At 42.6% G+C, this 26119-nt stretch overlaps 2 protein-coding genes across 7 annotated transcripts in view; one reads left to right on the top strand and one right to left on the bottom strand.

The window, feature by feature from the left end:
- Positions 1-3145: 3145 nt before the first annotated feature.
- LOC135541782 (protein unc-119 homolog B-like) lies at positions 3146-6656 on the bottom strand. 2 transcript variants are annotated; one of them, XM_064968155.1, is made up of 5 exons: positions 6295-6656; positions 4794-4907; positions 4447-4546; positions 4193-4365; positions 3146-3582 (listed from the first exon to the last, which is right to left on the bottom strand). In XM_064968155.1, the coding sequence occupies exons 1-5, from the start codon at positions 6527-6529 to the stop codon at positions 3467-3469; spliced, it is 738 nt and encodes a 245-aa protein (XP_064824227.1). In that variant the 5' UTR covers positions 6530-6656; the 3' UTR covers positions 3146-3466. The 2 variants fall into 2 exon arrangements, with proteins under 2 accessions (XP_064824227.1, XP_064824228.1); XM_064968156.1 differs by having other exon boundaries at positions 4193-4245.
- Positions 6657-6760: 104 nt separating this feature from the next.
- Positions 6761-26119, top strand: part of LOC135541781 (trichohyalin-like) — a 28532-nt gene continuing 9173 nt past the window's right edge. The window contains exons 1-4 of one of the 5 annotated variants that reach the window (XM_064968150.1): positions 6761-7015; positions 7490-7687; positions 12754-12810; positions 14807-18217. In XM_064968150.1, the coding sequence (XP_064824222.1) occupies positions 12754-12810; positions 14807-18217 (3468 nt within the window). In that variant the 5' untranslated portion in view covers positions 6761-7015; positions 7490-7687. Of the gene's footprint in view, positions 7016-7412; positions 7688-12753; positions 12811-14806; positions 18218-22176; positions 25795-26119 lie in introns of those variants that run through there. The other 4 variants (XM_064968152.1, XM_064968153.1, XM_064968149.1 and 1 more) reach the window with 4 other exon arrangements.

Below are 26119 nucleotides of genomic sequence, written 5' to 3'. Positions count from 1 at the left end.
GCTTTGAATCATTAATCATTCAACTGATTGATCATCTGTGATTTAGTTCTTGTTGTAGTAGTTTCTTCACCAAAACAGGACAGGTTCTTCTCACTTGATTCTTTGTCACATAACTCCCCCTCGTGGCCAACACCTGACACTGTTTCCTTCTTAGGAAACCCGGAAGGGCGGGCGCTCACTCTCCTTTAAAGTAACTTCTCAACAGGTTGAATGAATGAATGACATTGCTGAAACATACTTTTGCACCTCATCAAAGGCATTTGAAAATTCACATGTTTATTTTGGATTTTTTTTTTATACAAGTATTCACTTAACCCTGGACACCAGTAGTTTACAAAACACAAAAGTATACACTATTTGATTTCTAGCTATCTCTAACAAAGATCTATCACCAATTTCCCTAAAATCCACATATATTTCACACATTTTGATGCCTCATGCAGTTTTGGTGTTTCTTGATGAAACAATCAAATACACTACAACTTTTTACTTTATAACATGATAAAACATGGTAATAAAAGTGTGAACCTGCCATATTAATACAATCAAGAGTTGTGTAAAGAACTGTATCCTATATGACCGCATATATAATTGTTGACAATTTTCTGACCAGGGCTGTCTTTTCAGTTTGTATAAATAAAAATATAATACTACGTTCTATTTATAAGTGCCTGTCAAATCACTGAAAGACACAAAAATAAAGGATAAATTATGTACAGAAATGTTTTAGTTGCAATACCTGTCTGTTACTGCTTTAGATTATTTAGTTCTGAATCCGATTTGACTGTGAACGTAAGAGTCCATCCTCTGATCAACTTGTTTGTGAAGTATGTTATTGGACCTTCATGTTTAGATGCACTATAAATAAAGTTGAATTTGAATGCAAGTACATTCAGGTGACACGCTACAGTAGGTCTCTCTGGGAGGGGGTGTGGTGAAAGTTCAGTGCCTAGTGAAAATCTATACACCCCTTGCACAGTTGTCATATTTTCTGCCTTCAAATTAAATATTTCAAAAAGAGATTACATTTCGGTTTTATTTCCTACTGATATACACAACAAGCTCCACATTTTCAAAGTGAAAGACAAAGTAAAGAAAACATTTTTTTTATTAAAAATTAAGATGTCTTCAGACCCCATAGTTAATATTTGTTGGAAGCAACTTTGGCAGCAATTACAGCTGTAAATAATTTTGAATAAGATTCTACCAACTATGCACAACTCTTAGGGCAACATATATCCATTGTTTTTATCAAAATTGCTCAAGCTCAGTACATTTGGTAGGGAATCATTGATGGACAGCAATATTCAAACATTGTCTCTGATTTTCAAGCAGATTTAAGTCAGGACTGAGACTGGACCATTCAGAAACACTCAACATCACTTTGAAAGTCATTCTGGTGTGTCTTTGGCATTAACATTGGTGTAATTGTCTCGCTGTAAAATAAAACTCTATCCCAGGGTATTCAGAAGACTGAGGCAGGTTTTCCTCTAACTTTTTACCTTGAAATTGCTTGTTTCAAATTTATTTTGATCCTGACAAACTCACCAGTCCCTGCCGGGGACAAGCAAGTGGTGTGTAGACTTTCACTAGGCACTGTATGTGAGTGAGCTGGCATGTGTGTTTGACAGTGAGTGTGTGTGTGAGTGGGTTTGTGTGTGTCTTCCCCTTTTCTCTCTTATTAATACATCTAGAGTGGCGGGTAGGCACAGCAGGTAATGACAGAGAGAGTAATAGAGAGAGAGGGAGAGGGAAGGAGGGAGCGAGGGAGATTGTTTCTACGTCTGTCTGCCTATCTGCCTGTCAGTCTGCCTGTCTGTATGTATGTGGGCATTGTCTGGTCCTTCATGAGTATGGCAGTACATTAACTGTCCTTTTACACACTAACATAAATCACTTGGTTAGCTGAGACACATTTCATTTTTGGTGGGAGAAAGACAAAGCACTATATGGCAGAATGTTGCCATACTACTGCCAGTAGTCTATATGGCAGAATGTTGCCATACTACTGCCAGTAGTCTATATGGCAGAATGTTGCCATACTACTGCCAGTAGTCTATATGGCAGAATGTTTCCATACCCCTGCCAGTAGTCTATATGGCAGAATGTTTCCATACCCCTGCCAGTAGTCTATATGGCAGAATGTTTCCATACCCCTGCCAGTAGTCTATATGGCAGAATGTTGCCATACTACTGCCAGTAGTCTATATGGCAGAATGTTGCCATACCACTGCCAGTAGTCTATATGGCAGAATGTTGCCATACTACTGCCAGTAGTCTATATGGCAGAATGTTGCCATACTACTGCCAGTAGTCTATATGGCAGAATGTTGCCATACCACTGCCAGTAGTCTATATGGCAGAATGTTGCCATACCACTGCCAGTAGTCTATATGGCAGAATGTTGCCATACCACTGCCAGTAGTCTATATGGCAGAATGTTGCCATACCACTGCCAGTAGTCTATATGGCAGAATGTTGCCATACCACTGCCAGTAGTCTATATGGCAGAATGTTGCCATACCACTGCCAGTAGTCTATATGGCAGAATGTTGCCATTCCACTGCCAGTAGTCTATATGGCAGAATGTTGCCATACCACTGCCAGTAGTCTATATGGCAGAATGTTGCCATACCCCTGCCAGTAGTCTATATGGCAGAATGTTGCCATACCACTGCCAGTAGTCTATATGGCAGAATGTTGCCATACCACTGCCAGTAGTCTATATGGCAGAATGTTGCCATACCACTGCCAGTAGTCTATATGGCAGAATGTTGCCATACCACTGCCAGTAGTCTATATGGCAGAATGTTGCCATACCACTGCCAGTAGTCTATATGGCAGAATGTTGCCATACCACTGCCAGTAGTCTATATGGCAGAATGTTGCCATACCACTGCCAGTAGTCTATATGGCAGAATGTTGCCATACCACTGCCAGTAGTCTATATGGCAGAATGTTGCCATACCACTGCCAGTAGTCTATATGGCAGAATGTTGCCATACCACTGCCAGTAGTCTATATGGCAGAATGTTGCCATACCACTGCCAGTAGTCTATATGGCAGAATGTTGCCATACCACTGCCAGTAGTCTATATGGCAGAATGTTGCCATACCACTGCCAGTAGTCTATATGGCAGAATGTTGCCATACCACTGCCAGTAGTCTATATGGCAGAATGTTGCCATACCACTGCCAGTAGTCTATATGGCAGAATGTTGCCATACCACTGCCAGTAGTCTATATGGCAGAATGTTGCCATACCACTGCCAGTAGTCTATATGGCCCTAATGTGGATCTGTCCTGCTGTTCTTAAACTTTTCCATGCTAGCCCATACAGCTATGCCATGTTTGTTTAATTTACAGTACTCAACACTTGGGTGAGAGTCTGTTTGTGTGAGTAAACGCTTTGGCACAGCACACACACAAACATACACACACGCACACACACAGGCACATAACACACTCAACGCCTGCCCCCGTTATAAGAGTAGTCTGCCTTGTTGTGCATGACCAGTCTGTTGTCTACGAAGTAGAAGCTGTCCGACTTCGTCTCGTAGGGATGCTCCACCATCTGATGAACTGGAAGGGAACATAATCATAATATGGAACATATTGTTCTGTTTTTGATGTTATTTCCATCCATAGGGGTGGCAGGTAGCCTAGTGATTAGAGCATTGGACTAGTAACCGAAAGGTTGCCAGATCAAATCCCCGAGCTGACAAGGTAAAAATCTGTCGTTTTGCCCCTGAACAAGGCAGTTAACCCACTGTTCCTAGGCCATCATTGAAAATAAGAATTTGTTATTAATTGACTAAACACCTAGTTAAATAAAATCATTCATTTGGGAGAACACTCTCTTGACTGGTGTATTACTTCCAGGTGAGCACATGACAACAGACGCTAATCTAGCCAGGTTAGTGTGTGGGATGTCTTTGTTGTTCTTAACTGACTTGCCTAGTTAAATAAAGGTCAAAAATATACAACTGCTAAATACAATATGTCTGAAAAATGTATTCAAAAGGTGATGTGCGTGTCCTTCAGTAAATGATTGCATTTCCACATAAATGTAATGTACACATTTGATTTATTTACTCAAAACAATTTATTTATGTAGCACTTTTCACTAAAACATCAGTACCAAAGTGCTTCAAACGGGGCCATTGATTGATGGATGGAATGTGACACTCACCCAAGCTCTCAGACAGCTGAGGGAACTCGTAGATGTGTTCGCAGGTGTTGCGGCTGTTGGGGATACAGAAGCCGAAGTCAAAGTCAAAGCTCTTCAGGAGGTGATCCCTGAAGTAGTGCCTTTCAATCATCCTGAAGCTGTTCAGAGGGCGGTCACCAACCGTAAACTCCACTCTGACACACAGAGAAAGGTGTCAACATACAATAAGTACTGTGTGTGTGTATGTGTGTGTGTGAGAGAGAGATTATACGCACGTGGCTCCCACAGTCCTCAGTCGTAGGAATGCAGTGGTGAACTGGTAGCATACAAAACGCCCGGCACTCATGTCTCCCTCTCCATTCTCCTCATCTTCCTCTGAGGTCAAAGACACAACAACAAACAGGATATACTTTTAAACCAATGGCACGGTGATCAATCACAAATACAGAGTATTTCTCAGACATACTACAATAGTAATACACTGACACACACACACACACACACACACACACACACACACACACACACACACACACACACACACACACACACACACACACACACACACACACACACACACACACACACACACACTCACACTGAGAGGGAATATGAACTGTACCCGTATGAGGTGGTTTGGCAATTTCAAACAACACAGTCCCTGTCTCCAAGTCTCTGATTTTAAAGCGGATAAAATCTATGTCGAAGATGTTGTCCTCTGGTTTACACAGGTACCCTGACATGGACAGACAGTAGAGGTGGTCAGTGGCTGTCTTAAAATATATACTATTTTAAAGGGCAGTAAAATATATCTTTCTTTCTTTCCTGAACAAAACTATAAAAGCAACATGCAACAATTTTACTGAGTTACAGTTTAAATAAAATCATTAGGCCCTAATCTATGGATTTCACATGACTGGGCAGGAGTGCAGCCATGTCCACCCACTTGGGAACCAGGCCCACCCACTTGGGAGCCAGGCCCACCCACTTGGGAACCAGGCCCACCCACTTGGGAGCCAGGCCCACCCACTTGGGAGCCAGGCCCATCCACTTGGGAGCCAGGCCCAGCCAATCAGAATTTGTTTTTCTCCCAACAAAAGGGCTTTATTACAGAGAGAAATACTCCTCAGCACCCCCTCCCTCCCCTCAGACGATCCCGCAGGTGAAAATGCCGGATGTGGAGGTACTGGGCTGGCGTGGTTATACGTGGTTTGCAGTTGTGAGGCCAGTTGGACGTACTGCCAAATTCTCTAAAACAACATTGGAGGAGGCTTATGGTAGAGAAATGAACATTCCGATATCTGGCAACAGCTCTGGTGGACATTCCTTCAGTCAGCATGCCAATTGCATGCTCCCTCAAAACTTGAAACATCTGTGGCATTGTGCTGTGTGAAAAAAATGCACATTTTAGAGTAGCCTTTTATTCTACCCCATTGGAGGCGGCTTATGGTAGAGAAATGAACATTCCGATATCTGGCAACAGCTCTGGTGGACATTCCTTCAGTCAGCATGTCAATTTTATGCTCCCTCAAAACTTGAAACATCTGTGGCATTGTGCTGTGTGAAAAAAATGCAACTGTGTAATGATCATGAATGGATTATCTTGGCAAAGGATAAATGCTCACTAACAGGGATGTAAACACATTTCTGCACAGAATTTGAGAGAAATAAGCTTTTTGTTCTCATGGTAAATTTCTGGGATTATTCCTGCTCATGACTCCAACATGTTGTGTTTATACTTTTGTACAGTATATGTGATTTATATTTACCTTGGGCAAGTCACAAATGCTTATTTACAATGATGGCCTACCCCACTGAACCCAGACAATGCTGGGACAATTGTGTGCCACCCAATCAGGGCCAGTTGTGATTCAGCCTGGAACTGAACCAGAGTCTGTAGTGATGCCTCTCGCAGTGAGATGCAGTGACTTACACCGTTGCGCCACCATTTGTCATAGCAACTAGGCTATTCAGGTAAATAGACAGGCATAGATTGCCAGTTTTACTCAACGCCAGTGAAGCTATGTAAATTCCACTGTATGTAAATTAACCTGTAGCTAGCTACCCATTTGTATAAACAGCCAACCACTGCCAATATCGTGTAGAAAATAGATATAGCCTACCCCGAGTAGCAACCGGCAATCGTAGGACCTCTTCAGGGGTGATGTGGCCAACTTGTGTTCGAAGATCATCTTCTGTGACGGGCCTACTATCCACCTGGCTTTGCCGAGACTTGAGTCTCTTCAGAACCCCTCCACCTGGCTTGCGCTCCCGCGCAGCAGCCGCGGAACTGTGCCCGGTGATCGAGACATTCTCAGCAGCAACAGGCGGGTCGATGCGAGCTTTAGCTCCGCTCATAATTACCAGTGATGACAGCCTTGTCTATTTTGTCTCGGTCTATCTCGCTCAAAGCAATAAGATGGCGCCGTAGATGTCGAATGAAGAATCTCCGCTTCTCACTGACGATGGGTCAAGCACTTGTTTTTGTAATCACACGCTTTACAGTTGCCATGGCAACAGGTCAGAGATAAAGTCGAGGTGAAACGGACTTTCAGATAAATACCGCTAGGGGCAGGATGTGCACCACAGACCAGACATGGCACAGGCTACACCTGCTTGCTTTTAAACGCACACTCGGAATTTTGCGCGAAGGACATTTGGAATTGACAATTCGATTTACGCATGTGGTGGGCAAAGGCATTGGAACCACATGTTTTTTTAATACCCCACTGATTAACAGTCCCTCAATATTTTAAACACAATCTAAGATGTCTTGCTTTTCATACGCATTAATTCTGGAAGAGCCGGCTTTATGAGTTTTAGGATGCTGCAGGGGAGTATGGGGTAGGTTGAGCTAAATGGCTAAACTGAGCCACCCTGGTTTCTAGGAAATGGCCATGAATTCCGATTATTTCCATGGATACACAACATCCACAAATATATGTAGATACCTTTGTTAGAAATAATACAATATTTCCCATGATGAAGTGATGCTGAATGTAAAAAATTGCTCAATTTACCCACTCTCCCCAACTGTTTTATATCAGCTGGAAATCTAAGGCTGTAGCCTATTAGTCAACACAAGCCTATGTTTTATAGGCATAGGCCTACTAATTAGACTTTCAAAACTGCAACTACTAACTATAGCTAACTATTAACTACTGCTATCTAGCCTACGAGCAAATTGTGCTCAGAGGCGCAAGAAACTAGACAAAACCAAAATCACCATCAACAATCAGGGAAATTTTGAGCTTCTTGAACTGTAAAAATAACCCATTTCTCTAGCCTCTTCAATTCATATCAAACCTGTTTGTCCAGTCAGTCATGCCGCAGCACCTGTGGGAGGGACAGATCTGTCCGGACACCTGCTCTAGGGACTGTCGCGGACTATCGTTCGCTGTGGCACAATAGTATTCTTGTGTGGGATCTGTGTTGACTTTGGGAGAGACGGAGACAAATTCACAAAACAGCCTCTGTTCAACACATTTTGTAATCTGGAGATCCTAAAGATACCAGGTAAAGTCTCAAGCCTATTCCTATAAAACACCAGTTGTCAGTTGATTAAAGCAATATGTCCACTCCTGTAACAGCTACGTTATCGTTAGTATGCTATTTGATCATAAAACTCTTTTAATTTGTCGGTATAGGCTAGGGATATGCAACAAGGAAAATGTATACTGAACTATTTCACTACCAGGAATCATAATAGCGCAAGAGTTCATTCCAGGACTTTAGTTATTTTAACTTTTTTACTGCGGCGAAGGAGATATAAGATTACATGAGTTCAACGACAGAGAGTTCATTGTGTGCTCCATTTATTTATTGGTCACTTATTAATACCAAGTAAAGGTTACAGTCAAATAAGTTTTGTTTATCGCTTGTTTTTCTTACAACCAAACAGCGCAATACTTGATGTGTTCTGTAGAAAAAAGACCTGTCTTAAATATCAGTCTGCAAAGGATAGACTTGGCCTGTAGAGTGTATTTTCGTATTTTCTTTGGTGGACTGACTGCGAACATTGGCACAACGATTTGAGACTGGTGGGAGCTTAGTAACAGGTGTTCTGGAATTGCAAATACAAAAAGTATCAAACACATTATTTTGTGTGGCCTATTATATGGGGTGGAATAGATCATTGATAATACAAATAACAGAATTGGCTAATAGTTTTTGATTGAAAGTGGTGACCGTCACCATTTGTTTACAACAAGAAGTGACTATGTTGCAAACATTTCCCATTAGATCGTATTTAACTATATGACAGAGCCTTATTCAATCGAAACCTGTTCTGTACTGAAAAGTGGAAACCCAGTGTGATGAGAGCCCTAAGTGCCAGTACTATAATGACGGGACTAGAGAGGGGGACAATGTGCTTTTCTGGTCAGAAGTAGCCTAGTGCCCTTTATAGGGAATTTGAGTACGATCCCACTGGGCAAAGACATCAGTTCAACATCTAGTTTTGATTTGCAATTACGCGAATTCAGTTTGAAATCAACAAAACATTTCACCATGTCATTGGATTTAGGTGGCAAGTTGGGTGAATAAATTACAAAAATCGCTTACATTGATGACTTTTTGCAAAACCAAACAGTTTTCCACATTGGTGTAACATCACCACATTTAGTATTTATTTAAATGACATGGAAACAATGTTTATTCAACCAGTTTTTGCCTAGTGGGATTTGGAACATACACCTATGCCTCCCCAGTCAGACCTTGGGTCTCCTCAGATGGTTTTAAAGTGCTTCATATGTGGAGCAGTGGAGTGTGGTTGGACTGGTTTATACTACATTGAGAGCTGACAGGAAAAACCAGACAGGATGTGCAACATGCAACTGGGACACATGTGTTTTGTTCCATTCAAATCAGATGACTTCACTCACAAATCAACCAAACAACCTGGCTTGACTCTTTAATGTCATTCCAAGAATGGTTAGAATTTGAATAGCTTCCTTAAACATCTCAATAAAAAAGTCATAATAGCATAGAGATTTGACACTATCAGCTATACTAGTATCAATCAGAGATAACATATGTTTAGATTTGAGATTGAATCATGAATATCATGGCGAACTGTCACTGTGTATTTGAGGGTAAACAACAGCACTTTTTGTAGATCGTCCCTGTAAAGGCGATCATAAGTATAAGATGAATCATCTTTAACTCTGTGAGACCCAAACATAGATTCTGTAACGGTTTTCTTGTGTCGAAGGAGAGGTGGACCAAAATGCAGCGTGGTTACTTGTATACATCTTTAATAAAGCTGAAACCACAAACCGTATACCAAAAAAACATGAAAAAACCTAAACAGCCTATCTGGTGCAAACAAACACAGAGACCGGAACAATCACCCACAAAACCCAACACCAAACAGGCTACCTAAATATGGTTCCCAATCAGAGACAATGACTAACACCTGCCTCTGATTGAGAACCATATCAGGCCAAACACAGAAACAGACAAACTAGACACACAACATAGAATGCCCACTCAGATCACACCCTGACCAAACAAAACATAGAAACATACAAAGCAAACTATGGTCAGGGTGTGACAGATTCAAATGAGGGAAAATAATATTACCCTCTAGAAATACTTTTATTACTTCTAATAGACCTCTGATGGATCAAAATCATTGACAGGTGATAGAAAATATTGTGTCATGGTATATAAACCTACAATTCTGTCTTATTTTGTCTGAAATAGCTACATTTATCATCTTGACCAATCCATATTTTAGTATGTTGCTATCAAAAATATATATTTTTCAAAGCCTCAACTATTTTGAAATACATAATATAATATATCTCTTCATTTTTGTTATTTTAATGTCTAGAAGGAACATCAAAGTTAATGTTGAAGTATTTGGTTATCCATATTTGCAGAATTCAGAAGGTATACAATCTCTTTAACTTGTCTATCAATCTATAAATGTGGTTCTGTGCCTGAGTTTGCCCACTCTTTAATAAATCCAATGTTGCCTTTTTGCAACACTTACAAAACTACCTCTACATCTGGCTCAGAGTGCGTGTTTCACGATAAAAAATATATATATTCATAATCACTACCTCTTAAAGAAGACAGGAAAAAATATTTCAAGTCACGTAGTTGCACGGATGGCTTACTACATATGCTTTTGTAGAGGACCAGTGTGGTCTTAGACAAGTGAACAGGTGTCAGATTCAGAGTGTTTAATAGTCACATGTACAAGGTTGCAGGTGTGATTGCAAGGTTCAGTGAAAATCTGTCTAGTGGTGACAATTCAGCAGCCTGATGATCTGAGGGTAGAAACTATTGGCCAGTCTTCAAGTGTTTTCCATGATGCTCCTGTACTGCCCACATCTAAAGGGAGAACAGCGCATGGCTTGAGTGGCTGGGGTTCCTGATGATCTTCTTGGCCATCCTGCGACACCTGGTGTTGTAGGTGTCCTGTAGGGCATGCAGTGTGCACCCAATGGTGTGTTCGGCTGCACATTTCACCCTCTGAAGCGCCTTGTGGTTTTTAATGTCTCAGAGGCTAATGATGCCACAATAATCACTGACACACACAAATACGATTAAAGAGATACATCTGGGCCTAAGGAGATGCACTGTGCTTTAAATAATTATTTAGTTTAGGACCTGTACAGGATGCAATTGAGGAAGCATTGCATTTTTGCAACTGAGGGTCTCAGGGTTAAGTGAATATAGTGCTAAAGATTTGTATTTAGTTGCAAATCCCTCACTAAAATAAGTGAATTGTTATGCATAATGTAGAATTTAGCATAACAACTGTCAGTCCAATGACATTTATTTCACTGACATAACAATAATACTGTACAGTTATGGTGTAAGAGGTAGCTTATGGTGTAAGAGGTAGCTTATGGTGTAAGAGGTAGCTTATGGTGTAAGAGGTAGCTTATGGTGTAAGAGGTAGCTTATGGTGTAAGATGTAAGAGGTAGCTTATGGTGTAAGAGGTAGCTTATGGTGTAAGAGGTAGCTTATGGTGTAAGAGGTAGCTTATGGTGTAAGAGGTAGCTTATGGTGTAAGAGGTAGCTTATGGTGTAAGAGGCTTATGGTGTAAGAGGTAGCTTATGGTGTAAGAGGTAGCTTATGGTGTAAGAGGTAGCTTATGGTGTAAGAGGTAGCTTATGGTGTAAGAGGTAGCTTATGGTGTAAGATGTAGCTTATGGTGTAAGAGGTAGCTTATGGTGTAAGAGGAAGCTTATGGTGTAAGAGGTAGCTTATGGTGTAAGAGGTAGCTTATGGTGTAAGAGGTAGCTTATGGTGTAAGAGGTAGCTTATGGTGTAAGAGGTAGCTTATGGTGTAAGAGGTAGCTTATGGTATAAGATGTACAGTTGAAGTTGGAAGTTTACATACACCTTAGCCAAATACATTCAAACTCAGTTTTTCACAATTCCTGACATTTAATCCTAGTAAAAATTCCCTGTCTAAGGTCAGTTAGGATCACCACTTTATTTTAAGAATGTGAAATGTCAGAATAATAGTAGAGAGAATGATTTATTTCAGCTTTTATTTCTGTCATCACATTCCCAGTGGGTCAGAAGTTTACATACACGCAATTAGTATTTGGTAGCATTGCCTTTAAATTGTTTAACTTGGGTCAAACTTTTTGGGAAACCTTCCACAACCTTCTCACAATAAGTTGGGTGAATTTTGGCCCAATCCTCCTGACAGAGCTGGTGTAACTGAGTCAGGTTTGTAGGCCTCCTTGCTCACACACGCTTTTTCAGTTCTGCTAACACATTTTCTATGGGATTGAGGTCAGGGCGTTGTGATGGCCACTCCAATACCTTGACTTTGTTGTCCTTAAGCCATTTTGCCACAACTTTGGAAGTATGCTTTGGGTCATTGTTCATTTGGAAGACCCATTTGTGACCAAACTTTAACTTCCTGACTGATGTCTTGAGATGTTGCTTCAATATATTCACATCATTTTCCCACCTCATGATGCCATCTATTTTGTGAAGTGCACCAGTCCATCCTGCAGCAAAGCACCCTCACAACATGATGCTGCCACCCCCTTGCTTCACGGTTGGGATGATGTTCTTCAGGTTGCAAGCCTCCCCCTTTCCTCCAAACATTACGATAGTCATCATGGCCAAAACTTTCTATTTTTGTTTCATTAGACCAGAAGACATTTCTCCAAAAAAGTATGATCTTTGTCCCCATGTGCAGTTGCAAACCATAGTCTGGGTTTTTTATGGTGGTTTTGGAGCAGTGGCTTGTTCCTTGCTGAGCGGCCTTTCAGGTTATGTCGATATAGGACTCGTTTTACTGTGGATATAGATACTTTTGTACCTATTTCCTCCAGCATCTTCACAGGGTCCTTTGCTGTTCTGGGATTGATTTGCACTTTTCCCACCAAAGTACGTTCATCTCTAGGAGACAGAACGCATCCCCTTCCTGAGCGGTATGACGGCTGCGTGGTCCCATGGTGTTTATACATGTGTACTATTGTTTGTACAGATGAATGTGGTACCTTCAGGCATTTGGAAATTGCTCCCAAGGATGAACCAGACTTGTGGACGTCTACAATTTATTTTCTGAAGTCTTGACTAATTTCTTTTGATTTTCAGATGATGTCAATCGAAGAGGCACTGAGTTTGAAGGTAGGCCTTGAAATACATCCACAGGTACACCTCCAATTAACTCAAATGATGTCAATTAGCCGATCAGAAGCTTCTATAAAGCCATGAGATAATTTTCTGGAATTTTCCAAGCTGTTTAAAGGCACAGTCAACTTAGTGTATGTAAACTTCTGACCCACTGGAATTGTAATACAGTGAAATAATCTGACTGTAAACAATTGTTGGAAAAGTGACTTGTGTCATGCACAAAGTAGATGTCCTAACCGACTTGCCAAAACTATAGTTTGTTAACAAGAATTTTGTGGAGTGGTGGGAAAACAAATTTTAATGACTCCAACCTAAGTGTACAGTGGGGCAAAAAAGTATTTAAGTCAGCCACCAATTGTGCAAGTTCTCCCACTTAAAAAGATGAGAGAGGCCTGTAATTTTCATCATAGGTAACTATGACAGACTAAATGAGAAAAAAAAATCCAGAAAATCACATTGTAGGATTTTTAATGAATTTATTTGCAAATTATGGTGGAAAATAAGTATTTGGTCACCTACAAACAAGCAAGATTTCTGGCTCTCACAGACCTGTAACTTGTTCTTTAAGAGGCTCCTCTTTCCTCCACTCGTTACCTATATTAATGGTACCTGTTTGAACTTGTTATCAGTATAAAAGACACCTGTCCACAACCTCAAACAGTCACACTCCAAACTCCACTATGGCCAAGACCAAAGAGCTGTCAAAGGACACCAGAAACAAAATTGTAGACCTGCACCAGGCTGGGAAGACTGAATCTGCAATATGTAAGCAGCTTGGTTTGAAGAAATCAACTGTGGGAGCAATCATTAGGAAATGGAAGACATACAAGACCACTGATAATCTCCCTCGATCTGGGGCTCCACGCAAGATCTCACCCCGTGGGGTCAAAATGATCACAAGAACGGTGAGCAAAAATCCCAGAGCCACGGGGGGGGGGACGACTCAAATCCTGCAGTGCCAGATGTGTCCCCCTGCTTAAGCCAGTACATGTCCAGGCCCGTCTGAAGTTTGCTAGAGAGCATTTGGATGACCCAGCAGAAGATTGGGAGAATGTCATATGGTCAGATGAAACCAAAATTTAACTTTTTGCTAAAAACTCAACTCGTTGTGTTTGGAGGACAAAGAATGCTGAGTTGCATCCAAAGAACACCATACCTATTGTGAAGCATGGGGGTGTAAACATCATGCTTTGGGGCTGTTTTTCTGCAAAGGGACCAGGACGACTGATCCGTGTAAAGGAAATAATGAATGGGGCCATGTATTGTGAGATTTTGAGTGAAAATCTCCTTCCATCAGCAAGGGCATTGAAGATGAAACGTGGCTGGGTCTTTCAGCATGACAATGATCCCAAACACACCGCCCGGGCAATGAAGGAGTGGCTTCGTAAGAAGCATTTCAAGGTCCTGGAGTGGCCTAGCCAGTCTCCAGATCTCAACCCCATAGAAAATATTTGGAGGGAGATCTTTTTTTCTCATTTTGTCTGTCATAGTTGAAGTGTACCGATTATGAAAATTACAGGCCTCTCTCATCTTTTTAAGTGGGAGAACTTGCACAATTGGTGGGTCACTAAATACTTTTTTGCCCCACTGTATGTAAACTTCCAACTTCAACTGAACTTTTTCAGAGGTATTTTTCCTCTGTAAAAATCTAGCCCAACCAGCCTCTTTTAGCTTGGCCTGAGAAAACCAAACCGACTGGCTTTCAACCCTGAGTATCATCAGAGTATGTGAAAGTGATATGTTATGGTGAATGTTATTTTCACAGAGAGCACAGTGACAGTTTTATGTGAAGTAAAGCCAATGATTTGTTTTGTACCTGGCTTCTGTAGCACAATTAGCCTAACATAGCCTTTCTTCCTCTCCCCTCTCTTCTCACTTCCTCCTCTTCCTCCCCTCTCCCTCCACTTCTGTCCCTTCACCTCTCCTGCCAAACTCTCCCTTTTTCTCCACCACTCTCCTTTGCTCCACTCCCCTATCCTCTCGTCCCCTTTTCCATACTATTTTCTGTTCTCAGGAACGAAGTGAGGGCATGGCAGCTCGTGTGGACGTGGCCTCTGGTGAGGTGGGCCAAGTAGGAGATGCAGGTATCAAGCCTGAGCTAGGCCCCAAACCCTGCCTGATTCCCAAACCCTTTTCACTGCAGAGGAACACCACATTCCGCTCCATCCTAGCCCCAAAGACACTCACAATGACTCCACAACCATCTCAGGCCACGCCCACTACCTCCAGCAAACCAGAGCCTTGTCAGCCTATTAGTGCCCCTGTGACTGACTCAAGCAGCATTGTGAAACTCGATGCAGAGAGCACCACGATACCTGAACTGACCAATGCTCTCGAAGTTCCTTCAGCCATAACACCCCAAACTGAATCGACCCACACTACTGAACAAAACCAAACTGCTCTTTCCACATCCCTTACTACCCCAAAATCTGAGCCACCAGCTAATACCACATCTGACCCAACTGGAAACTCAGAGGTAAATCAAGTCAGTCTTTCTGAACTGGACGAACATGGCCCCTCTGATACAGGCCACTCCACCACTGGAACTGAGCCTGTACCATCACCATCAGTCACCTCAACTCCTCTTCAACCGCAGTCTGAAAACACTGTGAGTGAGCCCACTCCTGCGGTCGTCAGGCGCCACGCTGGGAAGGATCAGGCAGCCCACTTGGGTGGAGGCAGGAAGCGGCTGTCCATGGAGCTCACCTCCCGGTTTGAGTTTGCTGGCCTCTCACTCCCCTCACAGCCACCAGCTAACCAGGAACGGGAACAGGTGACCATGAGAGAGACTGCAGTCCCCAAAGTGTCAGTCCTCGGGGCAAAAGAGGAAGAGAAGGTCACTGATTCACCAGGGTCACCGTCTGAACCAGAGTGCAGACTCAAGCACTCAACACCACTGAAGGAAGAGAGGGATGGAGAAGGGGTAAAGGAGGAAGGAGAAAAGAAAGGGAGCAGCATACAACTGAGGATCAGTCTGCTGCTGGACTCCTCCTCGAGACCAGAGGCTCTGACCAATAGGGAGGAAGTACCTCGTCCAATGAAACATGCAGTTAGTTCTGGTGGTGTGAAACAGCGGATCAAAGACTGGGCAGCAGACACACCTCCTGTTCAGGCATCCAATAAGAGGGTGGATGTTGCCCCTCAACCATTCCCTGTCAGAGTTCACCCTGTGTTGAGTGTCACTGGGGGGTCGTTGGCGATGAGCAAAAGCGTTCAGCTAGCTCCTCGAGAGGACAAGGCTTCCACCCTACTTCACGCTGGACATTCTGGGATAGTAGATGAGGAGGAGGATGATGAAGATGAGGAGGAGGAAGAGGAGGAGGGAGAGAAGGAGGAGGACGTGGTACCACTCTACAAAACAGTAGGGATACATCTTGGACAGGAAGATGGAGGGAAAAAACAGGAGCTAGTGGTTGATCAAATAGGGAAAGAGATGGAGGCTAAGGTAAAAGAGGAGGAAAAACTTGCAGAAGTGTATAAATTAAAACAGCTGGAACTAGACGAGAGACAGGCAGAAGATGAGAGGGAGAGAGAAAGACAAAAGGTAGTGGAGAGGGAAAGGGAGAGACAGAGAGAGGAGGAAGAGAGAAAGGGTGAAGAAGAAGAGGAGAGAAAAAGACAAAGAGAAATGGAGAGGGAAATGAAGAGACAGAGGCAGAGAGAGGAGGAAAGGGATAGGGAGAGACAGAGAGCGAAAGAAGAGAGAGAGAGAAAGAGGAAAGAAGAGGAGAGAGAAAGACAGATAGAACTTGAGAAGGAAAGGGAGAGACAGAGAGAGGAGGAGAGGGATAGGGAGAGACAGAGAGATGAAGAAGAGAGAGAGAGAAAGAGGAAAGAAGAGGAGAGAGAAAGACAGATAGAACTTGAGAAGGAAAGGGAGAGACAGAGAGAGGAGGAGAGGGATAGGGAGAGACAGAGAGATGAAGAAGAGAGAGAGAGAAAGAGGAAAGAAGAGGAGAGAGAAAGACTGATAGAATTTGAGAAGGAAAGGGAGAGACAGAGAGATGAAGAAGAGAGAGAGAGAAAGAGGAAAGAAGAGGAGAGAGAAAGATTAATAGAAATCGAGAAGGAAAGGGAGAGACAGAGAGATGAAGAGAGAGAGAGAAAGAGGCAAGAAGAGGAGAGAGAACGACTGATAGAATTTGAGAAGGAAAGGGAGAGAGAGAGAGAGGAGGAGAGGGATAGGGAGAGACAGAGGGATGAAGAAGAGAGAGAGAGAAAGAGGAAAGAAGAGGAGAGAGAAAGACTGATAGATTTTGAGAAGGAAAGGGAGAAACAGAGAGAGGAGGAGAGGGATAGGGAGAGACAGAGAGATGAAGAAGAGAGAGAGAGAAAGAGGAAAGAAGAGGAGAGAGAAAGACTGATAGAATTTGAGAAGGAAAGGGAGAGACAGAGAGAGGAGGAGAGGGATAGGGAGAGACAGAGAGATGAAGAAGAGAGAGAGAGAAAGAGGAAAGAAGAGGAGAGAGAAAGACTGATAGAATTTGAGAAGGAAAGGGAGAGACAGAGAGAGGAGGATGAGAGAGAGAGAAAGGGGAAAGAAGAGAAGGAGAGAGAAAGACAGATAGAACTTGAGAAGGAAAGGGAGAGACAGAGAGAGGAGGACGAGAGAGAGAGAAAGAGGAAAGAAGAGAAGGAGAGAGAAAGACAGATAGAACTTGAGAAGGAAAGGGAGAGACAGAGAGAGGAGGAAGAGAGAAAGAGGAAAGAAGAAAAGGGAGAAAGACAGAGAGAAGTGGAAAGGGAAAAGGAGAGACAGGTAGAGGAAGGAGAGAGGGGGAAGCTTAGGATGAAAGAGGAGAGATTGAGAGAGAAGGAAAGGGAGAAACTCAAAGAAAAAGAGCGAGAAATGGAAATACAGAGAGCGGAGGAAAGGATGCAGGAAGATGAGATAAAGAGAGAAGAAGATCGGGAGAAAGAAGAAGCAGTGTCCCCAATCCAATTCATCACTCTTAAACCTGACCAACCTCCCAAGCCAGAGCCTCCTCCCTCAACTACCATCCCCATCATAGAACCAATACCAAAAGAAGAGAAGCAGCCTCACATCGAGGTGGTCTACGACGACTTCTCTGTCAAAGAGGAGAAGCCTCTTATCAAGATGGTCTATGATGATTTCTCCGTCAAGCCAAGGCGGTGGGGGTCTCAGGCCAGGTTCCTTGCTGACCGTGCCCAGGTCAAGTCACCCTCCCCTAGAACAGAGGAGCCTGAGTCACTGGGCTCCTCGGAATCCGACCTCCAGAGAACCGTTGTTGACATCCAGGAGCCAGCCCAAGAGAGTCCAGTCAGCGGCAAACCTCACCCAGCTGAGAGGGATCTAGAGGGGGGAGTCCCGACCCCAAAGGATGGGACAGAGAATAAGAAGGAGAAGAGAAAGAAGGAGGAAGAGAAGTATAAGGAGGAGGGCACCAGCATGGACATGGAGGAGGTAAGCAAGGGGAATATCAACTGGGGAGTAAATATGAAAATTATAACACAAAAAGCGTATTTAATGGCCTAGGTCATTTTCGTTTCCAACACAGGGGAAATTGTATTTCCATAAGAATTCACATAAAGGCATTTATGGGGGTAGCCATAGAGATACTTATAATTTTTTATATAAAATCTCAAAGCAGGTTACACGGCTATTGGCTAAATATCAAGGTATCCCTTTAATGTGGTACAACCTGCTAAAGGAACAGGTATGAAGTCACTGCTAAAGAAGGCAGTGTGTGTGTGTGTGTGTGTGTGTGTGTGTGTGTGTGTGTGTGTGTGTGTGTGTGTGTGTGTGTGTGTGTGTGTGTGTGTGTGTGTGTGTGTGTGTGTGTGTGTGTGTAACTGTAAATAGTTGGATCAAGGTGTGTCATTGTGTAATGATACTGACATGCCCTGAAACCAGAACCTATTCACTACCTACCCTGCCTGCTACCTAGATAACCATAGGTACAAATAGGTGTTGGTTCAAGGGGTGTGTAGTTATACACAGACTCTCTATCTCTCTTACACACATGCACACGGACTTGCACAAGCACACAAAAATACACATACGATACAAATACACCCGGGTACATACACTAACAGACAATGACAATGCCTACTTGGTCTTGGTGATATTTCATTCACTTCTTGTTGTTTTCTACTGAATGAGAAGTTGACATTGAGCAATAACTTATTGTGGCTCTCTGCTGCCCCCATTCAGTACAGAGACAGTATTACAAAACACATTGGGATATTTGACAGAATTTTGAACTTGAGTATAAGTAAATACGAAAGTGTTTCTTTAATGAGGAAATTCCCTTTGGCAATATAGCTAAGTAGTCCCAAATATCCCCACATATACTTTGTGTGTGGGCGTGCCTGCTTGCTTTCGTGTGTGAGCGAGAAATAGAAAGTAACCGAGATCCAGACATTTTACTTCCCTTCCATCACTATTGCAGTCTTTGTCTTCCTTTCATTTTTACCTTCACTCAATGTATTTCTCTACTCGAAAAAGGTTGTATATACAATGATTGGCCCATAGTACCAATTATATTGTCTTATGAAATTTGGATTGTTGGTCTGTTTAAATTAATGATTATTTTAGTTTCAGGTCTTTTGTTGTGATCTAAAAACAATAAATAAAATGTATACATAAAAATAAAAGGGTTGTATACAGGGAGGGAATTAGAATAGCCATGTCTTCTCTTTTAGCTGTTTGACACAGATATGAAAAAGGACATTGGGAGATACAGGAAGGATAGGCAAGACTAAGGGTGATGTATAAAGGAGGAAGACAGAGAGAGAAGATATTATGTACCGATACATAGGGATAAACTGATGAAGAAGTGTTAAAATAGAAATGCCTGAGGCTTCTATGGGTGAGTGATCTCTTCTGCTCACAGAAGAACTAATAGCTATATTGTATATTGAAAGCTGTCACACTTGTGTTCATTGTGAAAGAGAACTAGAGAAGTCAGGGCAGTTAGCGTGGCCAAATAGGAAGATATCTCTTTAGAGCCACACTGTGTACACCACAAATAGGAAGATATCTCTTTAGAGCCACACTGTGTACACCACAAATAGGAAGATATCTCTTTAGAGCCACACTGTGTACACCACAAATAGTGTAGCTGTACTGTAGAATATCAATCTCCTTCTACTCGCTGAGAAGAGCATGAAATCACCACTAAAAAAGTCAAGCTATTCCACGCACATTGGCAGGACTAAGAGGTAGCAGCTAACAACATGCTGTAGTATTTTGATCATGCAAACACTGCAAAATGTGCATTTGAATTAGGGGTTTAGTGACAGATGCAGATGAAGACAATTTAGACCTACGCAATTTGTTCATTTTTTTACTCATTTTTTATTTTCAATTTCATAAAAGCAGATGAATATAGACACATACTACTTATACTACTACATGCAGATGGGTACCGTTCATGGTACATGGTAAAATAAGTGAAACTATATTAGGTGGTATATTAACATAACAGAAATCATAAAACATTTCCAGACAGAGATAATCATTATTCTAAACAAATAGAGCAATAGAAAAAGACACCCAAACCCACACACAAAAAAGTACAAATACAAAACAAAATGTGGGGAGGGGCTTTATTTCATGCCATTAATAGTCTCATTACTGGGCTCCATCTTTGAATAAATGTAGGTCTTTATAATCTAAGTGAATGTGTTATTTCTTCCCTCTCATACAGCTCCCAAACCATTTGCAGACACAAGTTATATGTTGGGGCGGTTGAGTTTTAACCAAGACCTAGGCAATGTTTTCAACATGCATTATATGGAGACAGCTCCTGTTTCTTTGGTTTGACACAACAACAGCATTTATGTGTAGCAAACATGCTGTTCAGTTTCAATGTTACATTTCTGTAGGCTGACAGGACTTTCCAATAAGTCAAATTCTAAGTAATCTCCCTTCAACGGGAATTCACGTTTCCTGTTGGTGTGTGGCTTTTTTTTCTGCCTTACTTACTCATTCTATAGTACTATATCGTGTTTACATGAAGGTACACTCAGAGAAGATAGAGAAAGCAAGACATTTCATAGGCTCCTTTTTTCTGGTTGGTGTGTGGCAAATTAACTAAGTAGACCAGATCCAGCTGCTGTCTGAATAGATATAAAGCCAAGCTTAGTGATTTACTGCCACCTGCAATCATTAAAAAAAAATTATCGGGAGTATAATTAATTGTCTGATCCATCCTGCTGACTTGGATGAGATTATGTCATCTTTTCATGAACCCATCAGAAGTCCAACCCAGGTGACTACTTCAACATGGTGAAAGTCCTCAATGGCCCTGCCCATGCTGATATAGGTTTTGTGGCACGTGAGCCATCTATCCAAGTTTATGTTTTCCTTATATTTAGCTTACTTCCTCAATTCACTTTCATTTGAATGAGTGAGTTACCATTTAGTCCAGTAGATGGTGCTAAATAACCAAACTATATTTACTTGTACAAAACCTGAAGTTACCTTTCAGTGAGTCCAATTATATTTACTTCCCATCGTGGCAATCCCTCACTCATTTCACTGGTTTCATGCCGATTTGAAAAGTTAATAATGAGCATTGTCAAAGGAGGACAGAAATTGTGTTACTAGTTACAAGCATTTTGCTATCTCACAATAACATCTGCTAACCATGTGTATATGACCAATACATTTTATTTGATTAGATAATCCCCCAATCAATGCTCAATATGTACATGATGTAATTCATCAATATAAAACTAGACAACACATCTGTGAAGCTAAAACAGTCTTTCCCATTTCATATTATCTTTATGATTTTTTAAGGTGAATCAGGTTTCTCCAGTAAGAGCTAGAGGGAGAAAGGCTATTTCTGGTCTGAGAGAGCAGTGTTTGTGTGTTCGCTCTCCAAACACAGGCTGAGCAGCCAACCATGAGGGCTGTTCAGACTGACTGACTGACTGACTGATTGACTGACTGACAGACAGATTGACTGATTGATAGATGGACAGTATGTAGTAGTGGACAGTTGCATGCATAACTTAATAAGATATTAGAATCCTGCCCTCACCCTCCATCCATCAACACTGTTCAACAACCCCACTTCTCTCATGATAGCAATTCATAAATACCATACATGGTACGACAAGCTAGATCTGTCTCTCTGTCTCTCTCTCCGTCCCTTGTCACCCCTCCCTTTGCTGAGAGTGCCTCTCTCGCTCTCTCTCACTCTCACTCTCACACACACACAGACACACAGTGAAAGCACTACAGCTAGAGGTAGGGCTCATCGACTAACAGGAAAGTTCCTCATCTGTTTTCCTCTTCCCCCGTTTTCTTTCTCACAAACACGGTCTCTCTTTCCTTTCTCTCTCTCGCTCCTTCAACCTCACAAACTCTCTCCACATACCTCTATCTCTGGCACCTGCCCTTACCTACAGCACAGAGAAAGGGAGAGACGGAGGCAACAGCAGAGCAGCACCTTGGTCCAGCCTCACCTTCCCGTGGGATTTTCCACCTTCCTTCCTAACACAGAGCCCAGCTTTGATTGTTGTTCTCTGAGAACGTTCACCCAACTCTGTGGAGATAAAAGCAGAGAATTAAGCTCAACTCACCTGGTTGTGCATGAATGGATGCAAGGAGAAGTCAAGATCCCCATCTGGTTTTCTCATTTTTCTAAAAGAAATGGAAGGAAGGGTCTGAGAGAACCTGGGAGTTCTGGGGTCTTTAACTGCGGGAGAGACAGACAGGTTTGGTTTGTGAACGAGGGAATGTGTCAGAGCAAGAGAGAAAGAGAAAGAGACTTAATATATAAAGAACATGCAAGAGCTTAAGTGGTTGTACATAGATGAAGAGTAGATATAGGCTCGGTAGTCCCTCTGGCTGGCTGAGTTTGACATTGAACGTGAACAATACAATAAGGAAAATAGTCTATCAGCTGCAACAGGAGTCATAGATTGATATCTTACTGTGTGTTTTCACTTTCAGACGGGTTCTTAGTGTTTGACAGAGTCTAGTTGTCACTGTGTGCTCAGGTTTGCCTAGTCCCATCCATTGTGGTGAGCCCTGCGGTGTCAGAGGAAAGTTTTGTTGTATTCAGAGCACATGGTTGGCCAGTTCACATGATTGGCAGGGCTAAACAGGAAGAGTTGTTTCAGTAAGTGGGAGTGAGGTGTACACAGAAGCATGCTTTGAACCTAAATTGGACTTTGATTAACTCAAACTGGACTGGTTACTGTGGACCTTCCGTGAGGAGGACATGTTCTATCACTGCCATATTTGAACCTTTGTCCTCTGAAACCAGGAAGTTAATAAAACACATCCAGGGAAGGAGGACTTCTCAACCCCCACACCCCAAACCTTAATCCAACCCCGAAAAGTCTTGACCCTTAGTTAGCACATTCCGCTGGTTTCCATATTAACCCGGTCACCCCTGTGACCACTCAGCATTATCACGGTGGTAGCCAATAGACATGCAGAACCTGGGCGGTAAACTGTCCTCCGCCCAGGTCCAGGTCTCTAGCTGGGTGGGCAGCGTGCGTCGTTCCCTACAGGAGGCACTGAACTTAGTCTGGAAAAATGATGATGAAGAGGATGAGGTGGTGAAAGAAGATCAAGAGAAGGAGAAGGTAGTGGAGGAGGAGGGAGAAGGTGGGGACGGGAGGTTCCAGAGGGCCGTGTCTCCACTGCGTAGCTTTGCCTCCCAGAGCCGGCGATCCCTGAGGTGGTTCTCGGTCCGGAGTTGCCAGCGGATCAAGCTAAGTAGACGGGCAGCAGACACCAGCGCTGTAAGAGAACTCATCTGAACAACGTCATTATCTGCTCTTGAACCAGACTGTTTTTAGAATAAACATAGACCTAAAAGTTCTACTTCGCCAAACAGCTTAATTACCTAAATAGTCTGTAGGGCCACTACCACTTCTTTCTCCCCCTCCATCTCTCCAACACGTTTCTACCTCTTTCTGCTTATTCCTATCCTTCTTCTCGCCCCTCAGAGGCTTGTGTAGGCCTATGGTGTGCGTGTGTGTGCGTGCCGTGCTTATCAGTGTGCATTTCCCTCTGTCAGTGGTGTGAATGAGAGTCTGGGGAAAGTGACAGGAGGCCTGAGGGAAAGAGATAAGATCCATGGAAACACTGTAGCGTTGCACCCTGAACACTCACAAGCGAGGTCCAAACTGCCTCTGGAAATCCTCTGGAGTGACGAATTATGCTTTACCATCTTGCAGTCCGACGGACGAATCTAGGTTTGACGGATGCCAGGAGAAGTAGGAGGAATAATGGTCTGGGGCTGTTTTTCATGGTTAGGGCTAGGCCCCTTAGTTCCAGCAAAGGTCAATCTTAATGTTACAGCATACAATGACATTCTAGAGGATTCTATGTTTCCAACTTTGTGGCAACAGTTTGGGGAAGGACCTTTCTTGTTTCAGCATGACAATGCCCCCGTGCACAAAGCAAGGTCCATACAGAAATGGTTTGTTGATATCAGTGTGGAAAACTTGACTGGCCTGCACAGAGCCCTGACCTCAACTCCATCGAACACCTTTGGGATGAATTGGAATGCCGAATGCGAGCCAGGCCTAATCGCCCAACATCAGTGCCCGATATTAATGCCCATGATTTTGGAACGAGATGCTCGACAAGCAGGTGTCCACCTACTTTTGGACATGTAGTGTATCAAACAGGGTTGTGAAGGACATACAGCTCTGTCCCAATGGACCTTAGTCAAAAGTAGTGCACTCTATAGTTAATAGGTTGCCATTTGAGATGGAGCCGAAACACACCCAGTCCTCCTGTCTGTCACTGTACTTCCTCTATGAGGCCATAGCCTACTGTACTGTAGGCAAATCCCCTGAGAGAGGCTCATTCAGCCACACAGTGACAAGGCCAGCCAGACCAGAGTGATGCAGCACAATATGAAGCATTGTGCAAATGAAGTCACACAGAGATAATATCTCACTCACTCTTTCTCTCTCTGTGTGTGTAGCCTGACCCACCTCACCCAATCAATCAGCACAAAGCAGTAAATTAGTTATGAAGGAAGATGTTTACTAAATCAAAAGCTGTTCTTCTCCCACTGTATTTACACAGAGGTTGTTTTTGTTGCCGGTAACATAAAAACGACGGTAGGTTGGCATGTGTGCCTTGACAAACACTAGTATGAGGTGAGGTTCAAAGAATGTGTGTGTGTGTGTGTGTGTGTGTGTGTGTGTGTGTGTGTGTGTGGGTGCGTGCGTGCGTGCTCATGTGGTGTTTGTGTTTGACTGTCAGTGTGTGTGGTGTTTGTGTTTAACTGTGTCTGTCTGTGTGTGTGTGTGCGTGCGTGTGTGTGTGTGCTCATGTGGTGTTTGTGTGTGCGTGTGCGTGCATGCTTGTGTGGTGTTTGACTGTGTTTGTGTATGTGTGTGTGTGTCCGTGCTCGTGTGGTGTTTGCCTTTGTGTGTGTGTGTGTGTGTGCATGCGTGCTCGTGTGGTGTTTGTGTATGACTGTGTCAGTGTGTGTGTGTGTGCGTGTGCGTGCTCGTGTGGTGTTTGTGTTTGACTGTGTCAGTGTGTGTGTCTGTGTGTCTGTGCGCGTGGTGTTTGTGGAGGACAGTGTACCCTCTTGTGACCAGCTCATTAAAAGATGCATGCTTGGCTCATTGTTCGACCTCTTCCTTTTGTTGTTGTAGTTACCGTTCTTGGCTTATTGTGTTCTCCCTATCACCGTCAGTGGTGTAAAGTACTTAAGTAAAAGTATTTTGGGGGGATATCTGTACATTACTTAACTATTTATATTTTAGAAAATTTTACTTCTACTTCACAACTTTCCTGAAGAAAATATTATACTTTTTACTCCATACATTGGAGTTTGGAGTAAAAAGTGTTGGAGCCCCTGGCTTTATGCACATTTTTTAAAACAAGAAAATGGTGCCATCTCGTTTTCTTAATATAAGAAATTTGAAATGATTTATACTTATACTTTTGCTTTTGATAATTAAATAAAACATCCTGTCAGGATTTGGCCAGGGTTGTTCCGGTTGTTGGTCACTAGATGCCCCCATTGTGCTTTTTGTCCTTATGTTTTTCCCCGTCAGTTGATCCCCATTAATTATTTGCACCTGTGCATTACTTAACTTTTATATTTTGATTTTATTTAAACTTTCCTGAAGTTTCCCTTTTTCTGTGCTCTGTGTTTGTATGTTAGCACCCAGCCCTAGTGTTTTGTGTTTTGTTAATTGTTGGTCAGGCCAGGGTGTGACATGGGTTTATTGTTTGTTGAATTCTGTTTTTTGTTTTGATTTATGATTTTGTGAGTTTCTTTTGAGGCCTTTTTGTGCTTTACAGGTACCACCTTTGGATTTGCTATTTTTTGTATTGTAGGTTTACTTTCTGTTAAATACAGAC

The sequence above is a fragment of the Oncorhynchus masou genome, chromosome 6 (genome assembly GCF_036934945.1).
Source record: "Oncorhynchus masou masou isolate Uvic2021 chromosome 6, UVic_Omas_1.1, whole genome shotgun sequence".
NCBI classification, from domain to species: domain Eukaryota; kingdom Metazoa; phylum Chordata; class Actinopteri; order Salmoniformes; family Salmonidae; genus Oncorhynchus; species Oncorhynchus masou.
This window is presented reverse-complemented; position numbering and strand designations above follow the sequence as displayed.

Excerpts from the sequence above, each read along its gene's own strand:
- LOC135541782 (XM_064968155.1), bottom strand. The coding sequence starts at position 6,529 with ATGAGCGGAGCTAAAGCTCGCATCGACCCGCCTGTTGCTGCTGAGAAT. Across the intron at positions 4,366-4,446 it reads CTGAGGACTGTGGGAGCCAC|AGTGGAGTTTACGGTTGGTG; the intron begins GTGCGTATAATC and ends TCTGTGTGTCAG. Across the intron at positions 3,583-4,192 it reads TCAGCTGTCTGAGAGCTTGG|TTCATCAGATGGTGGAGCAT; the intron begins GTGAGTGTCACA and ends GTTCCCTTCCAG.